The sequence below is a fragment of the Scyliorhinus torazame genome, chromosome 11 (genome assembly GCF_047496885.1).
Source record: "Scyliorhinus torazame isolate Kashiwa2021f chromosome 11, sScyTor2.1, whole genome shotgun sequence".
NCBI classification, from domain to species: Eukaryota; Metazoa; Chordata; class Chondrichthyes; order Carcharhiniformes; family Scyliorhinidae; genus Scyliorhinus; species Scyliorhinus torazame.
The window spans coordinates 176,537,612-176,560,724 of record NC_092717.1 but is presented as its reverse complement, the minus strand read 5'-3'; the positions used below and the strand labels follow the sequence as shown (position 1 = coordinate 176,560,724).

General features: G+C 45.5%; 2 protein-coding genes across 5 annotated transcripts in view; one reads left to right on the top strand and one right to left on the bottom strand.

Annotated features, from left to right (window-relative positions):
• The window catches only part of ccne2 (cyclin E2), a 40,323-nt gene extending 38,017 nt beyond the window's left edge, over positions 1-2,306 (top strand). The window contains exon 12 of the mRNA XM_072468067.1: positions 789-2,306. Coding sequence (XP_072324168.1) covers positions 789-905 — 117 coding nt within the window. The 3' untranslated portion in view covers positions 906-2,306. The remainder of the gene's footprint in view (positions 1-788) is intronic.
• ints8 (integrator complex subunit 8) overlaps positions 2,075-23,113 on the bottom strand; it is a 173,299-nt gene continuing 152,260 nt past the window's right edge. For all 4 annotated transcript variants that reach the window (XM_072468061.1, XM_072468062.1, XM_072468063.1 and 1 more), the window contains 4 exons: positions 12,728-12,801; positions 10,660-10,724; positions 5,441-5,484; positions 2,075-2,617 (listed from right to left, as the gene is read on the bottom strand). In XM_072468061.1, the coding sequence (XP_072324162.1) occupies positions 2,501-2,617; positions 5,441-5,484; positions 10,660-10,724; positions 12,728-12,801 (300 nt within the window). In that variant the 3' untranslated portion in view covers positions 2,075-2,500. The remainder of the gene's footprint in view (positions 2,618-5,440; positions 5,485-10,659; positions 10,725-12,727; positions 12,802-23,113) is intronic.

Sequence of the window (23,113 nt, the reverse complement as noted above, 5' to 3'; positions counted from 1 at the left end):
CCGGGTCCTTGGTGCTGTAGGCAACAGTGTTAACTACTGTATGCACCTGTTGTGCCACCAGTGTACATGCACACCAAGGTCCCTCTGATCCTCAGTGCTTCCCAGGGTCCAGCTGTTTATCAGTTATTCCCTTGCCTTGTTTGTCCTGCGCAAGTGCTTCGACTTTATCCGGGTTAAATTCCATTTGCCACTGATCAGTCCAGCCTGTCTATATCCCCCTGTAATTTAAGGCTATCCTCACTATTTACCACCCCAACAATTTTCACATCTGCCTCAAACTTACTAACTCCACATGGTGAGTTAAGAGAATCAGGATAACAGGAACAATACAGAAGCAACAAACTATTATTCAATTACTGAAAGAGGTAGGATTGCACTTTGCTGCTGCTACCTTGAACTATAGTAATAACAGGCAGTGGGCCTCATAAAAACCTGAAGTACACATACTTTGTTGTTCTCCATCACACCATCCTTATGTTGAAGATGTTTGCAAATAATGAGATGGATTGGGTCTCACTCCCATAACCCAAAGATGTGCAGGGTAGGTGAACTGGCTATGCTAAATTTCCCCTTAATTGGGGGGGGGGGAGAAAAAAACGTTTTCTAAATTTATTTTATACAAAATCATAAAATATTGGCAAATCCAGCTGAAAAACATTTCTAGTGAAGACTTGTTTTACCACCTATTATCCTATCTGCTGGCTGTCAAATGGTAATTTGAGGTGTTCTTTGCATATTTTTCATTAAATTGCTTATTTAAAAACCTATGACTACTTTTTTCCTTCCAGGAAGAAGCACACATCAGGAAAACAGAGTGTACTGCAAGGCTATCCCCTCTGTCCATAGGAGGGATCTTGACTCCACCTAAGAGCACTGAAAAGCCATTGTCTAGTTCAACATACTGAATGGGTGAATTTCCTGGAAGAGAAAGAACAAAAAAATGCCAGAGAACTGTGGAATTGATTACTGGGAGCAGGGGCCATATTACTGCCACAAGAGGCATCTGGAAACTTGAGCAGACCAAAGTTTAATTTTAGAAAAAATAACTACAGCAGTATATCATCTGATGTTTTTAATTCGTTTTAAAGAGTGAGCAAGCTTGCAGCTTGCTCCAGAACAACACTCACTTCTGCCCAAGAGACCAATCTGCTGGGACTATTTGGGGAAGGGAAATATATACATAAACAAAAGCCAGTGAGGTCTATTGATGTGGGACAGATTGTTCAGTCTGCACATCAAGAAAGGTGACATGGCAATCCAATTAATTATAATTACTTTATTCACAAGAAACATGCTTGCCTGTTAATTCTGTGTGTGTTTGGAAGTCCAGCGAAGAAGCAATTTCATCATAAAGTAGACCTTTTGGGTTTAAATTTATTTTGGTAGAAAGCTGAACAGAACTGTGAAATTGTGTGCTGTTGGTGAGATTGATGAAATCAGTTGAGGGACCACATACTTTACTTTCAAGTTTAAGTTTACAATGGGAGAAGACATTCTACAACTTGAAACTAGCTTTCATTTGCCTTTCCTCGCCCAATATTTAACAGCCAGCACATTGTTGAAGAATTACTGATGGATCTCTACGTACAATCTTAAACTATCACTGTGAATGACATGCTTAGTAAGTATAGGTAAATCTTTAAATCTGTTTTCTAGCACATTCCATTACTTACACAAGTAACTTGGAACAATTTTTATGCATGCTGGCACTCTAACAACTACACAATGAATAGTTTGTACTCTATTTTTTTAAATCCAGGGCTATGGTATTTGGTCCTACACTGGTGCTGTTTTCCTTTTTCAGGGTGGTTAAAGCCTGGACCACAAACCATGCAGATCAAGTGAGATAGTAGTTTCTTGCTGAGAGAGACTTCCTCTGCGAAGCCTCAGAATTTACATTTGCTTTGAAGATAAGTGAGCGAGTGGAGTTCTTAGTTTGGGCTCCAGTTTGTAAATACTGCAATGTTGAAATAGGACCATGTACATTAAGATATTAAATAGTTGGTATATAAACTATAAGCATTTCACACCCAGCTGAATTACATAACTGAAAAAAGAAATTCACTGCCAAAGAGAAACTTAACATGAATTTAATGTATTATTGTAAATAGCATTGTAAAAATGTACAGAAAATTACATAGCTATTGATGCATAGCTATCCAACACCACTATAAAAATACAATATTTTTCAATGGTCAAAGAAGATATGAACATTCAAAGTGTATGCTAAATTCCAGTTGGATATCTTTAAATGTATGTGTTAAGACCAGTACTATGAAATAAATACTAGGTGCTGTGAAATTCAATTTTTTAAAATTTGAAAATGTACTCTTTCACTTTTTTACATCTACATTGTAGACAGAAATACTATGAAGACAGCCAAAACAAAATCCAGCCAAATATTTTAATGGCATTATTCATAAATAGTAAGAAATTATAGAAAATCATCTGTACTTATTACCTATGGATGTTTTCAAGCAATTGCACCTATAATGGTGTGTTAAAAGTAAAGTTTTGCCATGGCTTGTAGGAACTTCTTTTTCCTCTTCTGTGCTGCAAGATGTAAAACCTCTTCAGGGTTGCTTGAGTTGAGCTCTGATTGGCCTATTGCTTTGATCTAGGGAAGAGTTGTTTTTAAGAAAAGAATAAAAAAGTAAGGATATGATACCAAATAGCAGCAAACTTTAACACCATGAATAATACTCAGTCTCGCTTGCTGAACTGTCCTCCAAAACATGTGCCTTTTGTCATTTTACTTCTGCACAATGGAGGTTTATTTATAGGGCACATTCAGCTTGCAGTACATTTAAAGCATTTTGTATGTCAAAATAAGTTGAACCTTCAATAGAAGATACAGAAGTTTAGATACTGTTACGTGTGTGTGAGAGAGAGGGAAGTAAAGGTCTGGATTTTCATTTCTATTAAGGTATGAAATACAAATACTAAAAGGCAGAATGTTTGAGGGATAGTTTTGATTGATAAATAAGGATTCAACTATGACCTCAAGAACACAACTGGAGAGGTGATACGTTAATTTCATCCGCCAGCCATCCTTCCACCCTCCAGTAACTGATGTGTTTTAATTTGTGTAGTCTTGTCCACTAGGAACTGATTATAGAACCCACACCACTCATTTGGGGGCTGTGCAGCTGGTTTGTGATGCAGAATGATAGCAACAACGTGGGTTCAATTCCCGTACCGGCTGAGGTTATTCATGAAGGTCCCGGTTTCTAAACCTGGCCCCTCACCTGAGGTGTGGTGATCCTCAGGTTAAATCACCACCAGTCAGCTCTCCCCCTCCAAAGGGAAAGCAGCCGATTGTCATCTAGGACTACTATGGTGACGTTACTTTTTACTTACCACTCAAAATATATTTCCTAAAGATAGAAAGGTAGAAAAGCAAAAATACCCATGACACTAGATCCAGACGAAGTTTTGGTTGGTCATATATCAGGATAGTTAACTACAAAATATTTATGAACGCAATCATGTTTCTTCTGATCTGAAATGTTTCTGCTCTAAATTTTTTAAAATTGATTTTACATCTATGATTTCTAGGATGACCACTTTTTACTATTTCTGCCATAAATTCAAGTAACCCATATGTGTTCTTAGCCACCTTATTAACTCACCGTCCAACCTTAAAGGAATTGTGGATATGGACAACAAGGTTTCTGCTCATCTATACTTTTTCAACTCATGCCACTTATGGTATACTGTCTTACTGTGCACATCTTCCAAAATGCATCATTTCACAATTCTCTACATTTAATTCCATCTGCCATGCTATTATTATTTCACCATCTTGTTTATGTATTACTGAAGTCTAAAACTATTCTCTATTATATACAAACCGTGGCAACCTACATAGTAGTATCATGCAAGATTATAATCCTACACCCAAGTGTAGGTTGCGTGTAAAAACTGAAGCTGAATAATGGATCCAAACATCTGCGGGGAACAAATTACTTAACCTGAAAAACAATGTTCCATTTGCTGTTACGGAACCAATTTTTTAACCATACTGTCGCCTTCCCAGGTTCCCATGCTCTTGCTTGATAACATGAAGATGTAACAGAGCAGACGAGGGTAATTCCAAAAGTCCACAATAAGGTTCCACATAATGGATTCAAAAAAAGCTCTGAGTATGCAGTTAGGGGTCAAGTAACAAAGTGGAGCTGGCTGGAAGAAAAATAAATGTTCCTGCTGTGTTGTATGTGGAAAATATTGTGTACACTGTCCCTGGTGAAATAAATTAAAGGTACTGCACATATGAAATTATTTTTCAACGGAATGTGTTGGTAAAGAGTAACAATTCAGAGTGGTAGAAGATAGAGTACATAACCCGCTTGGGTCACTGCAGAGTCTGCACGTTCTCCCAGTGTCTGCGTGGGTTTCCTCCGGGTGCTCTGGTTTCCTCCCTAAAGATGTGCAGGTTAGATGGATTGGCCATGATAAATTGCCCTTAGGTTAGATGGGGTTGCTGGGTTACAGGGATAGGGTGGAGTGTGGGCTTAAGTAGGATGCTCTTTCCAAGAGCCGGTACAGAATTGATGGGCTGAACGGTCTCCTGCACTGTAAATTCTATGATTCCCCACCTTATCCCTGTAACCCCAATTAACCTACATATCTTTGGATACTAAGGAGCAATTTTAGCATGACCAATCCACCAAACCTGCACGTCGGGACTGTGGGTGGAAACCCATGCAGACACGGGGAGAAAGTGCAAACTCCACAGTTACCCAAGACCAGAAGTGAAACTGGGTCCCTGGTGCTGTGAGGCAGCAGTGCTAACCACTGTACCAACGTGCAGTAAGAAAACAAGGTCACAAATTACTTAGAAAATAAGAATCTAAATGGGGGTACAGTAATGGGTTCTTGGAGTACTAATACATAAAGTTCTGTTGCAGATCCATAAAATCATACCAAAAACAACCCAAACTAGGATTTATTCCTAGAGCGATAGAATTCATAAGAATAAGTTATACTAAAACTTGTTTCCTATTTTGGTTAGCTCACATTTGGAGCGGTGTACAGTATTGGTCCCTAAATTAAAGGAAGAGGATATAGAGGTTTTGAGAGGAAGCAAAATCATTTTGCTAGGCTGTACCCATCAGGAAAGGATGAACTAGCTGGTTCTTATTTTGAAAACTTGCGGAGGGATAGCCTAACAAGGAGATTCAGGGTAAACTATATGGCGTAATTCCTATCTACAATGCATAATATTTTTCCTGTGGATGTCATCTATAGATCCTAGCAAGCTAAATTATACATCTATGATGGGTGGACAATTCAGAAAAAATGTAATACAAACAAGGAGAAGGCCATTCAGCCCTTCCAGCCTGCTCCACCTTTTTAATAAGATCATGGCTGATCTGATCGTAACATTAAATCCCCAATAACCTATATACGAACATACACTAGTCCTGCTTCAACTTACTGCTATTTGCCTTTTGTCAATTTCTCCTCTTTTGTGATGGATATCTATGAAAATTGTTAAGGAAATTTTCTATTAAATGGTTATAAACATCATGAAATGAAAATCAATATACAAAACGCAAAGTTAGTTTTCAGGCTGTTAACTTGCAATAATCATTCACGAGCAGCAAAAGCAAACACGAGTACAAAATGGGTATCTAATATCTATTTTAACAAAATTGAATGGCTTTTTCATCGCAAAAGGCAAAACTAAACAGCAGTTGCAACTTGGCCAGAGGTATGCCTGTCAATTTAGAAAAACAAATATCCAACTTGTTTTACTCTCCATGACTCCTTCAATTTACTTGTAGCTGCTAATTCAAGATAAAAAGTTGTGAAAATGCAATTTTAAAGAAGCCTTTGCAGATACACATTTCAGTCACCTTCCTTTCCCATCCAGGTAAATTCTTTGCTGCCATCCAATGTTGTGTACTCATCAAGAAATAATAGCTAAGAGAGTCAGACAGTCATGTGGAAAACTGCAATTTGCAGTAGAAGCAAATTCTCAGCATTTAATTCTCAGCATTTTATGCACAGTTTAAATTCAAAGAAAGATCGAGTAATCATATTCAACTTTCCACTGGATGGTATGAAACCTCAAAGTCAATGGGAACAATTAATATAAATTACTACATCAGGAAACAGTTCTTCAATGTAAACAATACAGCATGTCTCATCCAGGTGGCTTAAAATCCTGTGAAGGTTTACAATATTGTCTAAAATTGGAGCAACAACCTGTAACTAGATTAAGTTAACCATCTTGATAATACAGGAGCAGATGCATTTTTTACACATCACATATAAAGACTTTAAATATACATATTATAAAAAGTTGAGATGTAGCCACATGCAAATTCTTATCTCACCCTTAAAGCACATAAATGAAATTAGCCCAAATTTCTACCAACAGCATCAAAAAGGAGAAGGATCTGTAGCTATGGAGCACAACTTTAACATCTGTAGTCAATTAAGTACTTTTGAAATGAAGGAAACGTGGCAGTCAATTTATACAAAGCAAGCTCCCACAAACAGCTACGTGATAATGATCAGATGATCAACATTTTAATGATGTTGGTTAAGGGATAATTGTCATCCAGAACACTGAAAAAGTGTAGGATCTTCGATATTTCCCCAAGATGGTAGACAGGGTCTCCGTTTAATGCCCCGTACACAGGCATCAACTGCATTGAAGAGTTGGTCTAGATTGTGTGTTTGTCTTTGGACTTGAACCCAAAACAAACAATCTGACTCAGTTGAGTGTGCCGAATAAAACAGAAAATGAACATATTTAGTGGGATGTAACTTCTGAGGTCCAAGGAAATGTATCTGGGAGAAATGCCAAACCCCCCACCTGATGTTCGCAGGTAAGGTTTGCATGGCAATTGTCTAAGTACAAACTTACCATGGGCAGGACCCAATGGATCCCTGAGCCCGGAGAAGGCCCAATGTAGTCCAGTTAAACGCCTTAGTAGTACTTTATTCTGCGGACCTTCCCCAAGGGAGGTAACGGGCTCACACCGACTCTCTAGCCAGTGGGTGAGATTCCCATTGCCTCTGTTAAATTCAGCCCAATGTCTTAATTTTGCGGTCAAGTGTGGAAATTTACAGTTGAAAGCTTATATAAACCTGAACTCACTTTTCTTCAACAAATTTTTGAAACTATTTCTTCAAATGTAATGCCTGCTGACAGCAGAAGAACATCCAGTGCAATAACTCTAATCCGCAACTTTACTGAGCTAATGGGAACATTAATGGTGAGTTGACCATGTCCCACATGATGCTGTATTTCCATTTGACGGTGACTGCATGCCAAAAATAAAACTGTCCAAGACATTGCTCAGAAATTAAACTACAGGCAAGAAACTGCTTTTATGTCTCACTAACTTAAATTTTCTTAATCAAATTTAAAAAGACGAAACCGTTAAGGGTGGCACAGTGGTTAGCACTGATGTCTCACATGCCAGGGATCTGGATTCAATTCCAGTCTTGGGTGACTGCGTGGAGTTTGTACGTTCTCCCCGTGTCTGCGTTGGGTTTCCTTTGGGTGCTCCAGTTTCCTCCCACAGTCCAAAGAGGTACAGGTTGATGGGGTGCTCATGCTAAATTGCCCCTTAGTGTCCAAAAGGTTAGGTGGGGTTACTGGGTAGTATAACTTCAGAGGGTTGGTGCAGGTTCGGTGGGCCAAATGGCCTCCTTCTGCACTGCAGGGATTCTATGAGTAACCAACATTTGTAATGCTATGAGATTAAGTAAAGCGATGAATTTGTTAGTGACTCAGAAAGCATCTGGATGTGTGGATTGGCCATGCTAAATATTGCCCCTTAATTGAACAGGTAATTAAATTCAACAATTAAACACTTCCTTTAGAACAATGTGCAGTTAAGCTCCCCACTTTCTACACTCTCCTCTGCTTCTCTCATCAGATCATATGGACTTGCATTTGCAAGAGATTTTGACACGTGCACACATGTATTTGTATAGATACTTCACATGTATGTTAAAGTAAAAGAATGGCGGGGAAGGCACCGGGGCCGACGGTTTCCCGGTCAAATTCCATAAAAAATATATGGACCTGTTGGGCCCGCTGTTAGTTAGGACCTTCAATGAAGCAAGGGAGGGGGGGGCTTTGCCCCCGACGATGTCCCGGCACTGATCTCCTTGATCCTGAAGCGGGACAAGGATCCCGTGCAGTGTGGGTCTTACAGACCGATTTCCTTGCTAAATGTACTGGTGAAGGTCTTAGCCTTGAGGATTGTGTGCCGCAGATCATCCATGAAGACCAGATGGGGTTTGTGAAGGGGAGGCAGTTGAACACGAATGTGCGGAGGTTTTTGAACGTTATCATGATGCCGGTGAGGGAGGGGGAGGCGGAGATAGTGGTGGCGATGGACGCTGAGAAAGCCTTCGATAGGGTAGAGTGGGGGTACCTGTGGGAGGTGCTGAAGAGGTTCGGGTTTGGGGAGGGGTTTGCCAGGTGGGTTAGGCTGTTGTATGAGGTCCCGATGGCGAGTGTGGCCACAAACAGGAGGAGGTCCGAGTACTTTCGGTTGCACCAAGGGACGAGACAGGGGTCCCCCCGGTCCCCCCTGCTCTTCGCACTGGCGATTGAACCCCTGGCTATGGCACTGAGGGAGTCAAGGAACTGGAGGGGGTTGGTGCGAGGTGGGGAGGAGCATGGGGTGTCACTTTATGTGGACGACCTGCTGCTGTATGTGGTGGACCCGGTGGGAGGAATGCCGGAGGTAATGAGGATTCTTAGGGAACTCGGGGTACAAGCTCAACATGGGGAAGAGCGAGCTGTTCGTAGTTCATCCAGGGGACCAGGAGAGGGGGATTGGCGAGCTCCCACTAAAAAGGCGGAGAGGAGCTTCAGGTATCTGGGAGTCCAGGTGGCCAGGAGCTGGGGGGCCCTGCATAGGCTTAACTTTACAAGGCTGGTGGAGCAAATGGAGGAGGAGTTCAAGAGGTGGGACGCGTTGCCGCTGTCCCTGGCGGGTAGGGTGCAGTCAATCAAAATGACGCTGCTCCCAAGGTTTTTGTTCCTGTTCCAGTGCCTCCCCGTGTTTATCCCGAAGGCTTTTTTCAGGCGGGTTAACAGGAGTATAATGGGGTTTGTGTGGGCGCGAGGGACTCCGAGGGTGTTCCTGGAGATAAGGGGGGGGGGCTGGCGCTGCCCAACCTCTGTGGATACTACTGGGCCGCCAATGCGACGATGGTGCACAAGTGGGTAATGGAGGAGGAGGGGGCTGCATGGAAGAGGCTGGAGACGGTGTCTTGTATGGGTACGAGTCTGGGGGTGCTCCCTCCAAGGAGGTATACCACGAGCCCGGTGGTGGTGGCTGCCCTCAAAATTTGGGGGCAGTGGAGGCAGCACAGGGGGTAAGTGGGGGCCTCGGCAGGGACCCCATAACGGGGGATCCACCGGTTCGCCCCAGGAAGAACAGGTGGAGGGTTTTCGGGGTGGCACAGGGCAGGGATACGAAAGCTGGGGGACCTGTTTGTGGACGGGAAGTTCGCGAGCCTGGGTGAGATGGAGGAGAAGTACTGGCTTCCCCCCCCCCCCCCCCCCGCCCCGGGGAACACCTTCAGATACTTACAGGCAAGGGCGTTTGCCAGGCGGCAGGTGGTGGAATTGTGGAATTCCCGCGGCTACGGCCACACACAGTACAGGACAGGGTGCTCTCGGGGGGGGGGGGGGGGGGGGGGAGAGAGTGGGGAAGATCTCAGAAACTTACCAGGTGATGCAGGAGGAGGAGGAGGCCTCGGTGGTGGAGGGGCCACGGTGGTGGAGGGGCCACGGTGGTGGGGGTAAAAGGTAAGTGGGAGGAGGAAATTGAGGAAGGGACGTGGGCAGATGCCCTGGGGAGGGTGAACTCTTCCTCATTGTGCGCGAGGCTCAACCTCATACAATTTAAGGTGCTGCACATGACCGGGATAAGGATGAGTCGGTTTTTTGGGGGTGAGGACAGGTGTGTTAGGTGCTCAGGGAGCCCAGCAAACCACACCCATATGTTCTGGGCATGTCCAGCGCTGGAGGAAATTTTGGAAGGGCATAGCAAGGGCGGTGCCGAGGGTGGTGGGATCCAGGGTCAAGCCGGGCTGGGGGCTCACAATATTTGGGGTGGCAGAGGAGCCGGGAGTGCAGGAGGCGAAAGAGGCCGGAATTCTAGCCTTTGCGTCTCTGGTAGCCCGGCAAAGGATTCTTCTTCAGTAGAAGGATGCGAGGCCCCCAAGCGTGGAACCCTGGATCAACGATATGGCGGGGTTTATTAAGTTGGAGAGGGTGAAATTCGCCTTGAGAGGGTCGGTACAAGGGTTCTTTAGGCGGTGGCAACCGTTCTTAGACAGAGCGGTAGATATTGGTCAATGGCAGCAGCAGGTTTTTTTTGGGGGGGGGGGGGGGTCACTTTATTTTTTTGTTTTGTCGGGGTGTTAATGTTAATTTATTATTTATATACAGGGAGGGTCGTTTTTCTGGACTGTGTTTTGTACTTAACCCTGTTTTGTTATTGATATTTTATGAAAACCTTTAATAATTTTTTTTTTTAAAAAGTAAAAGAATGGCATATTCAATTTCTGACTCTTACATTGGACTAATTTGGATTCTAAGCAGTTCTTCCAAGTGATATGGAGAACAGTAGTTTCATATACAACGACACTAAGACAATAATAAAAAGATACGCGTCAAATATTCCAAGATAGTGATGTCCCAGATGTAGTCATAGTAGGAGTCCATTGCATCATGACTGAAATTAGAAATAAAAACACAAAGTTATGAACCATATAAATAACTTTTACATTAAGATTTGATTTATACCTATTAACAGTTTATTTTCAGCTTCCGATATCTGGGTGGCTCATGATTGGCCTAGGAACGGGCAGCGCAGTGGTGCAGTGGTTAGCACTGCTGCCTCACGTCACCGAGGTCCCAGGATCGATCCCGGCCCTGGGTCACTGTCAATATGGAGTTTGCATATTCTCCCCGTGTTTGCATGGGTTTTGCCCCCACAACCAGGCAGCACGGTAGCATAGTGATTAGCACAATTGCTTCACAGCTCCAGGGTCCCAGGCTCGATTCCCGGCTTGGGTCACTGTCTGTGCGGAGTCTGAACGTTCTCCCAGTGTGTGCGTGGGTTTCCTCCGGGTGCTCCGGTTTCCTCCCACAGTCCAAAGATGTGCAGGTTAGGTTGATTGGCCTTGATAAATTGCCCCTAGTGTCCAAAATTGCCCTTAGTGTTGGGTGGGGTTACTGGGTTATGGGGATAGGGTGGAGGTGTGCGGTTGGGTAGGGTGCTCTTTCCAAGAGCCGGTGCAGACTCGATGGGCCGAATGGCCTCCTTCTGCTCTGTAAATTCTATGAATCTATGAAACCCAAAGATGTGCAGCATGTGTGGATTGGCCACGCTAAATTGCCCTTAATTGGAAAAAATGAATTGGGTACTCTAAATTTAAAAACAAAAATGATGGGCCTAGGCTTCATAAGTTAAATTATACAAGCCTGGTAGGTAGGGTGAGATCTGATTTGTAGAGATGGGATAGCCTTCCAATGTCTCTAGTGGGTAGAGTGCTAATGATCAAAATGAATATTCTGCCATGGTTCTTATTTCTGTTTCACTGCTTCCCTGGCCAAATCATTCTTTGCAAGGGTGAACAAGTTAGTGAATTCTTTCATATGTATGGGTAAGGCACAAAGAATTCGTAGGGTTTACCTTCAGAGGCATCGCAAGTCTGGGGGCTTGGCGTTACCTAACATTCTCCTGTATTATTGGGTGGCCATTGTGGAGAGGATGCTCGGTTGGTATAGGGTGTCGGATACCATATGGTGGGAGAATGGAGGCAAGTTCATGTAACGGGCCGAGCTTTTGGGCTCTGGTGACAGTGTCACTCCCGTTCTCCCCAATGAAGTATACCTCGAACCCGGTGGTAATATCTACTCTGAAGATATGGAGGCTGTTCAAGCAACATAACAAACTGTACGCCATGCCATTGTTGACCCCTATGTGTGCTAACCATGTGTTTGCACTATTGGGTTTGGCTGCGAATATTAAGGTTTGGGAAAGGAAGGGGAGAGAGTGTTTTAGGAACCTGTTTATGGAGGGACAGTTTGGCAGCTGAGAGGAATTTGACAACATTTCAATTATCAGGGGCATACCTGTTCCAACACCTTCAGTTACTCGACTTGGTTCGTGGCGCTTGCCCTACTTTTCCCGTAGCACCACAGCCCTCTCTGCTGGGGTGAATCTTATTGTTTGCGGGGGGTGGGGGTTTATAAACGTGGTTTAGTGTGGGTTTTTCTGTGTTATTAGCACGACAAATGTACCATGTATGGTTTGTTTTCTGGGCTGTGTTGAATTTCAGATCATGTTTATCTATGAAAAATCTTTAATTAAATTTTTTTTTTAACGTTTATTTTCAAATGACCCTATCTTCCACATACTGGTCAACAAGCTTAGTTGTCCAATGGGAAAAAAAAGTTTGAAGAATCCTGTTCACACGACACCATCTACAAACTCATGTCATACAGTGAATCCTAATGGCTGACAATCAGTAATCTTCTAAATAAGCCTCAGATGTGGAACAGCTGAAGATTAAAGTGCAAAGCAGCAATCCCACGTACAATATTCAAAGGAAAGGTCACTTTAACCTTCAAAGCATTTATCATGATACTGACCCATCAATTTTGATTGGGCGTATTCACTGATAACAAGTGATAAGAACATAAATATGATTGCAGTTAGGGCTATTTTACCTGTTTTGCTCCTGTAAAGCCTTGAAGGCAGTCATATAATCCACCTCCCTGAGAAATTGACACAAAATTGCTACCTGTTGAAAGGAAAAAAATTAAAATATTTTATTGATATTTAAACCAAAATATTCATATGGCTTTTTCCAACTCCATCCCTGCCTCCACTCATCTGTTGCTGCCATCCTCATCTATGCCTTTGCTATCCTGAGACTTGACTATTCCAACTATTCAACCCTAGTTAGTCTCCCTTGTTCTCTGCAATTCACCCCCTCAACCCATCACCATAAACTCAAGGGACCATCCAAAATATTCTCCTGTGTGTATCGTACCTTGCACCAAACCTCATTCACTCTTCACCCACTCTTCATAAAACTAAATTGGCTCATCGTTTTTCTTTATAAATTTAGAGTACCCTATTATTTTTTTCCAATTAAGGGACAATTTAGCATGGCTAATCCACCTACCCTGCACATCTTTGGGTTGTGGGGGTGAAACCCACGCAAACACGGGGAGAATGTGTAAACTCCACACGGACAGTGACCCGGAGCCGGGATCGAACCTGGGACCTCGGCACCATGAGGCAGCAGTGCTAACCACTGCGCCAACCTGCTGCCTAAATTGGCTCACCGTTAAGCAACACTTTGGTCTTTAAATTCTTATCCTGGTTTTCAAATCCTTTCATGACTCACACTTCCCTATCTTTGTAATCCACCGCAGTCCTACAACATCTTAAAATATTGTGACCCTTGAATTTAACCTCGAGCATTCCAGGTTTTAATCACTCCACCTGTGGTGGCTGTGCCTTCAGCTGACAAAGTCCTAAGCACTGCAATTTCCTCCCTGAACCTCTCCATCTCTTTTTTTTCATTATCTTCTTTAAAATGTTCCTTAAAACTTACCTCTTTGTCTGAGCTTTTGGTCATGTGTCCTAATATTTCTTTACATGGCTCGCTGCCAAATTTTGTTTGATAACACTCCTATGAAGCATCTTCATTGCATAAGAACATAGGACTTCGGTGTAGAGTAGACCACTCCGACCTTCAAAACTGTTCCGCCATTTGATAAGATCATGGCTGATCTGATTGTGGTCTCAACTCCACTTTCCTGTCTGTCCCCTGCAACCCCATAACGATCAACACCCTGGTCTATCAACAATCTATCCAACTCCACCCTGAATAAATTCAATTACCCAGTCTCCACTGCTTTCTGGGGAAGAGAACGGACGTTAGAGAAAATATTCTCTTTATCTCCTACTTGAACTGTGTTCCTAGGTTTTGTTTCCCTCAAGAGGAAACATCCTCTCAGTATCCACCCTATCAATCCCTTCTGTATCTGAAATGTTTCAATAAGATCGCCTCTTATTCTTCCAAACTCCAGTGCGTTTAGGCCCAACCTAGATCAGATCATAGAATTTACAGTGCAGAAGTAGGCCTTTCGGCTCATCGAGTCTCCTCTACCATTCAATGACATCATGACTGATCTGTTGTGATAATCTTCAACTCCACTTTCATGTCTTATGCCCATAACCTACTGATTAAAAATCTGTCTTATCTCAGCCTTGGATATAGTTAATGACTTCAACTCTACAACCCTCTGCGGTAAAGAATTCCACAGATTCTCTGCCCTCAAGAGAAAAAAATCCTCGTTGTCTGTCTAAAATGAGCAACCAACGTCCGGTTGCGGGTATGCAGGGCTAAGTCGCACGTTCGGCAGCTCCTATTGGAACGGACTTTTGGGCTCTTTTCAGGGCCCCCAACGGCATTTTTACAACATTTCCCGGTGTGGGAAGAAGATTGCAATATTCCCCCGACAGCTTGGACCAGGAGTGGGGCGCCTAAAAAAGTGGTGGTGAACCCAAAGAAAGTGCAAGGGAAGAAGAGCAAGATGGCGGCAGGCGGGGACCAGGCAGCGTGGATGCAGTGTGCGCAGGAGCAGCAGGAGGTTATCCAGTGCTGCTTCAGGGAGCTCAAAGCGGACCTGCTGGAGCCGACGAAGGCTTCTATCGACAAGCTGCTGGAGACTCAGACGGCCCAGGGGTGGCGATCCGCGAGGTCCGACAAAAGATCTCCGACAACGACGACGAGATCTTAGGCCTGGCGGTAAAGGTGTAGGCGCATGAGGCACTCCACAAGAAATTGCAGGAACGGTTCGAGGAGATGGGGAATCGGTCAAGGCTGAAGAATTTGCGGATCCTGGGCCTCCCGAAGGAGCTGGAGGGGTTGGACGTGGGGGCCTATGTGGTCACCATGTTAAACTCGCTGATGGGAGCGGGGTCCCTCCAGGGGCCCCTGGAGCTGGAAGGGCCCCATAGAGTGTTGGCGAGGAGGCCCAAGGCTAACGAGCCGCCGCGGGAAGTGCTGGCGCGGTTTCATCGGGAGTGTGTGCTCAGGTGGGCCAAGAAGGAGAGGAGCAGCAGGTGGGAGAACGCAGAGGTTCAAATATATCAGGACTGGTGCGGAGGTGGCGAAGAAGAGGGCCGGGTACAACCAGGCAAAGGCGGTGCTGCACAGGAAGGGGGTGAAGTTTGGCATGCTGCAGCCGGCGCGACTGTGGGTCACCTTCAAGGACCGGCACCATTATTTTGAGTCCCCGGAGGAGGCGTGGGCCTTTGTTCAGGCCGAGAAGCTGGACACAAACTGAGGGTCGGGATGGGGGGTCGGGGATTGCTGTTGGTGTGTTACATTTTGAGGGGGGGTTCTTTGCTCGTTTCTTTTTGGTTCGGTGTGGGTGGTTAGGGTGGGTTGGGCACTGTTTTGGTTGGGTCTGTCGGGTGGGCTCTTGGAGGGACGTAAGCAAATGGAACAGGGGTGGATGGCCGGCAGTGTGATGAGGCCCCGCGGGGGAGGGGGAGTCCCGAGTCGCGGGTGAGGGGGCTGGGCCTGTACAAGGAGCTGCGTCAGAGGTGGCGGGGCCGGGCAGGTGGAAAGCGCAGGCTTCTTCCCGTGCTGAAGGCTGGAGGGGGCGGGGAAGCGAGGGTTGTTTCCCGCGCTTGGTATGGAAAGGGGAGGCGGAGAGCCTGCTGATGGGTAATGGAGGAGAAGGGTATGTCCCACAATGGGAGGAGTCGAAGGAGAGGCGGGAGTGGCCAGGGTCAGCAGGAGTCAGCTGACTTGCGGAAGCGCAATGGGGGAAGCAAAGCAGCTAGGAGGGGTCCTAGCTGGGGGGGGGGGAAGAGAGAGAGAGAGAGAGAGAGAGAGAGAGACCGGGTTGCTGCTGGTATGGTCAAGGGGGAGCTGGAGCGAGTAGAGGGGGTTGGGACGGGGGTCTGCCGACGTGTGGAACGGGCCGGGTGTGGCGGGCGCGTGGCTGGCTGAGGAGGGGTTATGGCTAGTCGGCGGGGGAGGGGGGCGGGTAGCCCCCTGATCCGGCTGATAACCTGGAATGTAAGGGGACTGAACGGGCCGGTCAGGCGGGCCCGGGTGTTCTCGCACCTGAAGGGGCTGAAGGCGGATGTGGTCAAGGATCGCGTGCAGTGTGGGTCTTACAGGCCGATTTTGTTGTTAAACGTAGATGCCAAGGTGCTGGCGAAGGTCTTAGCCACGAGAATTGAGGATTGTGTGCCGCAGGTGATCCACGAAGACCAGACGGGGTTCGTGAAGGGGAGGCAGTTGAACGCGAATGTGCGGAGGCTCCTGAACGTTATGATGCTGGCGAGGGAGGGGGAGGCGGAGATAGTGGTGGCGATGGATGCTGAGAAGGCCTTCGATCAGGTAGTGTGGGGGCACTTGTGGGAGGTGCTGAAGAGGTTCGGGTTTGGGGATGTGTTTGTCAGGTGGGTTAGGCTGTTGTACGAGGTCCCGATGGCGAGTGTGGCCACGAACAAGAGGAGGTCGGAGTACTTTTGGTTGCATCGAAGGACGAGGCAGGGGTCCCCCCGTCCCCCCTGCTCTTCGCACTGGCGATTGAACCCCTGGCTATGGCACTGAGGGACTTGGTGCGGGGTGGGGAGGAGCATAGGGTGCCGCTCTATGCGGACGACTTGCTGCTATATGTGGCGGACCCGGTGGGGGGAATGCTGGATGTAATGCGGATCCTCAGGGAGTTCGGGGATTTCTCAGGGTACAAGCTCAACATGGGGAGTTGTTCGTGGTTCACCCAAGGGACCAGGAAAGTGGGATTGGCGAGCTCCCACTAAAAAGGGCAGAGAGGAGCTTCAGGTATTTGGGGGTCCAGGTGGGCAGGAGCTGGGGGGCCCTGCATAGACTTAATTTCACAAGACTAGTGGAGCAAAAGGAGGTGGAGTTTAAGAGGTGGGACACGTTGCCGCTGTCCCTGGCGGGTAGGGTGCAGTCAGTTAATATGACTGTGCTCCCAAGGTTCTTGTTCCTGTTCCAGTGCCTCCCCATTCTTATCCCGAAGGCCTTCTTTAGGCGGGTCAACAGGAGCATAACGGGGTTTGTGTGGGCGCTAGGGACTCCAAGGGTGAGAAGGGTGTTTCTGGAGTGGAGTAGGGATGGGGAGGGGCTGGCACTGCCCAACCTCTGTGGGTACTACTGGGCCGCCAATGCGGCGATGGTGCGCAAGTGGGTGATGGAGGGGGAGGGGGCTGCATGGAAGAGGCTGGAGATGGCGCCTTGTGAGGGTACAAGTTTGGAGGCGTTGGCAACGGCGCCGCTGCCGCTCCCTCCAAGGAGGTATACCACAAGCCCGGTGGTGGCGGCTACCCTCAAAATCTGGGGGCCTCGGTCTGGACCCCAATACGGGAGAACCACCGGTTTGTCCCAGGGAGAATAGATGGAGGGTTTTCGGGGTGGCACAGGGCAGGATTCAGAAGATTGGGGGATGGGAAGTTCGCAAGCCTGGGTGAGCTGGAGGAGAAGAACGGGCTCTCCCCGGGGAACACCTTTAGGTATTTACAGATAAGGGTGTTTTGCCAGGCGGCAAGTGGTGGAATTTCCGTGGCTCCTGCCACGCACAGTACAGGACAGGGTGCTCTCGGGGGTTGGGTTGGAGAGGGGAAGATCCCGGCAACTTACCAGGTGATGCAGGAGGAGGAGGCGGCCTCGGTGGTGGAGTTGAAAGGTAAGAGGGAGGAGGAGTTGGGGGAGAAGATCGAGGAGAGGACGTGGGCAGATGCCCTTGGGAGGGTGAACTCTTCCTCTTCGTGCGCGAGGCTCAGCCTCATACAGTTTAAGGTGCTGCACAGGGCACACATGACCGGGACAAGGATGAGCCGGTTCTTTGGGGGTGAGGGCAGGTGTGTTAGGTGCTCAGGGAGCCCAGCAAACCACACCCATATGTTCTGGGAATGCCCAGCGCTGGAGGAATTTTGGAAGGGCATAGCGAGGATGGTGTCGAGGGTGGTAGGATCCAGGGGCAAACCGGGCTGGGGGCTCGCAATATTTGGGGTTGCAGGGGAGCCAGGGGTGCAGGAGGCGAAAGAGGCCGGTATTCTGGCCTTTGTGTCCCTGGTAGCCCGACGAAGGATTCTTCTTCAGTGGAAGGATGCGAGGCCCCCAAGCGTGGAATCCTGGATCAATGATATGGCGGGGTTTATTAAATTGGAGAGGGTGAAATTTGCCTTAAGGGGATCGGTGGAAGGGTTTTTTAGGCGGTGGCAACCGTTCTTGGACTTCCTGGCAGAACGGTAGACAATGGTCAGCAGCAGCAGCAACCTGGTGGGGGGGGGGGGGGGGGTTCTATTTTATTTTTGTTTGTCTACACTGGGGGATCTGAGGGGGTGTATATATTTGCTATGTTTGTTATGTATTAATTCGGGGTGTTAATTTATTATTTATATATGGGGGGAGGGGGGCACGGGGGTTGTTTTTATTTTGTTCTGTATTTAATTCTATTGGGTTCCTTTTTTATTTTGTTGTTGATATTTTGTGAAAACCTCAATAAAAATTATTTAAAAAAAAAATAAAATAAATGAGCGACCCCTTACTCTGAGATTATGCCCTCCAGTGTTAGACTCTCCACAAGGGGAAACAACCTCTCAGCATCGACCCCCTCAAGCCCCCCAAAAGACTTGGTCTGCTCAGTAGGTAATGGCAGGAATCCTTTAGAGAAACAGACTTTGAGGAGTCTTAGTCTTGATGCAGGCTGTTGTTGAGCCTGAAGTCCTGCTTTGATGTTTGGAGGCTGGAGGTTAAGCAGCAGATTGAGTAGTAAGTCTAGAAATGTAATATTAAAACTATCCAAAGGCAAGAATCTTGGGTCATGTCATGTTGCCCATTAATGTGTCCATTGCAGGCTAACAGGCATCTGTCTCATTAAGGGCGCCTCGCATTCTTCTAAAATACACTGAGTTAGGGCTCAATTTACTCAACCTCTCCTCATAAGAAAATCCCTCCATTCCAGGGATCAACCTTCTCTGGACTGTCTCCAATTCCCACTATACCTTTCCTTAGATAAGGGGACCACAACTATTCACTGCACTGAGGTATGGTCTAACTAGTGCTTTGAATAGTTTTAGCAAGACTTCCCCATTTGTGTACTCCATTCCCTTTGAAATAAAGGCCAAATTCCATTTGCCTTCCCTATTACCTGCTCAACCTGCATGCTAGCCTTTGGTGATTTATGCAGGAGGACCTCAAATCCCTTTGTGCTGCAGCTTTCTGTAGTTATTCTTCATTCAAATAATATTCAGCGCTTTTAATCTTCACAAAGTGCACAAGTTCACATTTGTCTACATTATATTCCATTTGACATTCCAATCACTTAACTGATCTATATCCCTCTGTAGACTCTTTGCATCATCCTCACCACTTTCCTTCTTACCTAATTTTGTGTCATCCGCAAACTTCACATTTGTAGATTCACTTCCCTCATCCAAATAGTTAATTTATGTCATAAGTAATTGTAGTCCCAGCATTGATCTTTGTGGCACTCCGCTAGTTACAGGTTGACATCCTGAAAATGCCCCTCTTATCCCAACTCTGTCTTTTAGTTAACAAATCCTGCATCCATGCTAATATACTACCACCAAAATCATGGGCTCTTAGCTTTTGTGCAGTACTTACTGAACGCTGTTTAGAAATTCAAGCATATTACATTGACTGGTTCCCCTTTATCTATCCTGTTCATTACCACCTCAAAGAATTCCAATACATTTGTCAGGCATGATTTCCCCTTCATGAAGCCAAGCTGACTCTGCTTGATTATATTATGCATTTCTAAATCCTCTGCTATTACATCCTTTATAATGGACTCTAAACCATTTTCCCAATGACAGATGCTAAGCTAACAAGCCTATAGTTCCCTATTTGAATCACCTCCTTTTATGAATAAGGGTGTTATATTGGCAATTTTCCAATCATCTGGGACTTTGCCAGAATTGAAGGATTCTTGGAAGATTACTACCGGTGCATCCACAACGGCTGTAGCTACTTCCTTCAATATTCTAGGATGCAACCCATCAGGTTCAGGAGACATATTGGCCTTTAGCCCCATTAGTTTCCCTAGCAGTTTTCTTTAGTGACAGTTATTGTATTTGCTGAACCAAAAGCAGGTCATCTGATCTGCAAGTTGGCTAGTTTCTGGAAATTTTCAACAGCAATTATAGGACCAATGTTCATCCCTCATACTTATGGATTCTCACAGCTCTCAGTGTGAGGACATATTCCAGTCAACAAAACCAGGGACCAGCAGATGATGTGTCTTCCCAGTCTGATCCTATAACGAAGTGAGAGCCATCATTATACGTTCAGTGGTGCTAAAAGCCACCATCTATCTTCTAAGCGAACTATGGGTTTTGACCAGAGGCGTGGTTAACTGCTTGTTAGCCTGCAATGGACACATTAATGGGCAACATGACATGACCCAAGATTCTTGCCTTTGGATAGTTTTAATATTACATTTCTAGACTTGCTACTCAGTCTGCTGCTTAACCTCCAGCCTCCAAACATCAAAGTAGGACCCCAGGCTGCGCAGCAGCCTGCATCAAGCCTAAGCCTCCTTGAAGTCTGTTTCTCTGGAAGATTCCTGCCATTACCTACTGAGCAGACCAAGTCTCTGTATACCAACCTCTCTGCGTCACCATCAACGTTAAAGGAATTCTGCAACTCCTGCTTCAGCTAGCTGAACCTGCCTGAACTGTAACCTCCTCAGTAAAGGAACCCTCACTGACCTTTTTTGGAAATCACAGATATCCAACTGTGGTTCTTTTTCTTTCAAGTTATTTATTTAGGGGCTGGTTTAGCACAGTGGGCTGAACAGCTGGCTTGTAATGCAGAACAAGGCTAGCAGCGCGGGTTCAATTCCCGTACCGGCCTCCCCGAATAGGCGCTGGAATGTGGCTTTTCACAGTAACTTCAATGAAGCCTACTTGTGACAATAAGCGATTATTATTATTATAGTTGCAAATTCTCCTCTTTTGTATCTTCTTATTGTGAAAGAAATAGAGACCAATCCTGGATTTGAATGTATGAATAAATAATACTTCTGATTTAACTCTAAAGAGAGTTTGCTGCAAGCCATTTTAAAAGCTAACCTCACAAACCAAGGGTTAAGGGAAACACGCCACAGCCTATTTCAAAAATTAAAACACCTTTGCTTAACAGACAGACTGCAAGAAAATAAAAGAGTTCAGGTTTGCCATTCACCCTGTCCATAACACCTGGTCTGGCTCATATAATAAAAATTGCTTATTGTCACAAGTAGGCTTCAATGAAGTTACTGTGAAAAGCCCCCTAGTCGCCTCATATGACTCTAGTCCCACAACAATGTAAATTACTTGTCACTTCTTTCTGAAGTAGCCTATCTACTCAGTTATATCAAAGCATTAATAATAACAGCACTGTAGGAATACCTTCACCATATTACTGCAGTGGGTCAAGAAGATGGATATCTCAGGTTAATCAGGAATGGGCAAAAAGTGCCAGCGATGCCTATACATCATGAATGAGTGATTAAAGAGCTCCCCATGTGGATTAGTTGATAAATTTGTTGCTAAGCTTGCATCTCAGCCCTGAAGATGATGTTCCTAGGGAACCTTGCAATAGCCGATCAAAGTTAGCATGGCACCTGTGGGGTTACAATTGGTCCCATACCAATTCCATCAGTTTAAGGAAAGGGGAGGAAAATCAGTCAAGACTTCTGATCACTGTTCAGTAACACCCAATGAAAATATATCGGTCACAAATGAATATCCTGCCCATCTTCATTGCCTAGGTCTTAGATGTTAGGAATGGCCACCTGGACAAGCTATAGGGGGGTGGGGGGGGGGGGGCTTCAGGATCAAACCAGAGAACCTCAAGGAAGAGGGAAAAAACAAGTGAATTGGAAATCCATACAAATATGACTAAATGAAATATCAGGCTACCTAGTCTTGGAATATCTTGGAATACCAATTCATGACCTATGGCCCAATAGCAATCAGCACTATTCTAATGTCTGTTAAATACCCATTCCTTATATAGTGAATACTAGACAATGAATGTTGCTAATCTATCTGGCTGGAAGGAATCGTAGTTAAGCTCAATCCCATCCTCAACTGATATTCACTCATGCAATTTTTAAAGGGATCCTGGCTAATTTCCACCCCCGTTCAAGTGGAGTTAATACAATGGAAGCGCTCCAATTAATCACCATGTTGAGAGCAGCAAGGTGTTTTAAACAACAGCCAGCATGCTAAAATAAATGGGAATTGTCATTATTCACAACCACAAGTCAAAAGAAAAATCAAGTAGGGACTCAGAACCTTTAAGAAATTGTACTCCTAGCCAATAACGATTTTGCTCAGTGGTAGCTTTTGGAGCTACGCTCTGAAAGCTACTGATTCCAAACAAACCTGTTGGACTTTAACCTGGTGTTGTACGACTTCTTACTGTGCCCACCCCAGTCCAACACTGGCATCTCCACATTATGTACAGCATAGGTAGTATGCTTAACAGGTGAACATACCTGTCTCACAAATTTGATTGAGTTTTTTGAGGGAGTGACCAAGAAGGTAGATGAGGGCAGTGCAGTAGACGTTGTCTACATGGACTTTAGCAAAGCCTTTGACAAGGTACCGCATGGTAGGTTGTTGCAGAAGGTTAAAGCTCACGGGATCCAGGGTGAGATTGCCAATTGGATTCAAAATTGGCTGGACGACAGAAGGCAGAGGGTGGTTGTAGAGGGTTGTTTTTCAAACTGGAGGCCTGTGACCAGTGGTGTGCCTCAGGGATCGGTGCTGGGTCCACTGTTATCCTCAGGGATCGGTGCTGGGTCCACTGTTATTTGTGATTTATATTAATGATTTGGATGAGAATTTAGGAGGCATGGTTAGTAAGTTTGCAGATGACACCAAGATTGGTGGCACAGTGGATAGTGAAGAATGTTATCTAGGATTGCAACGGGATCTTGATCAATTAGGCCAGTGGGCCGACGAATGGCAGATGGAGTTTAATTTAGATAAATGTGAGATGTTGCATTTTGGCAGATCGAATCAGGCCAGGACCTACT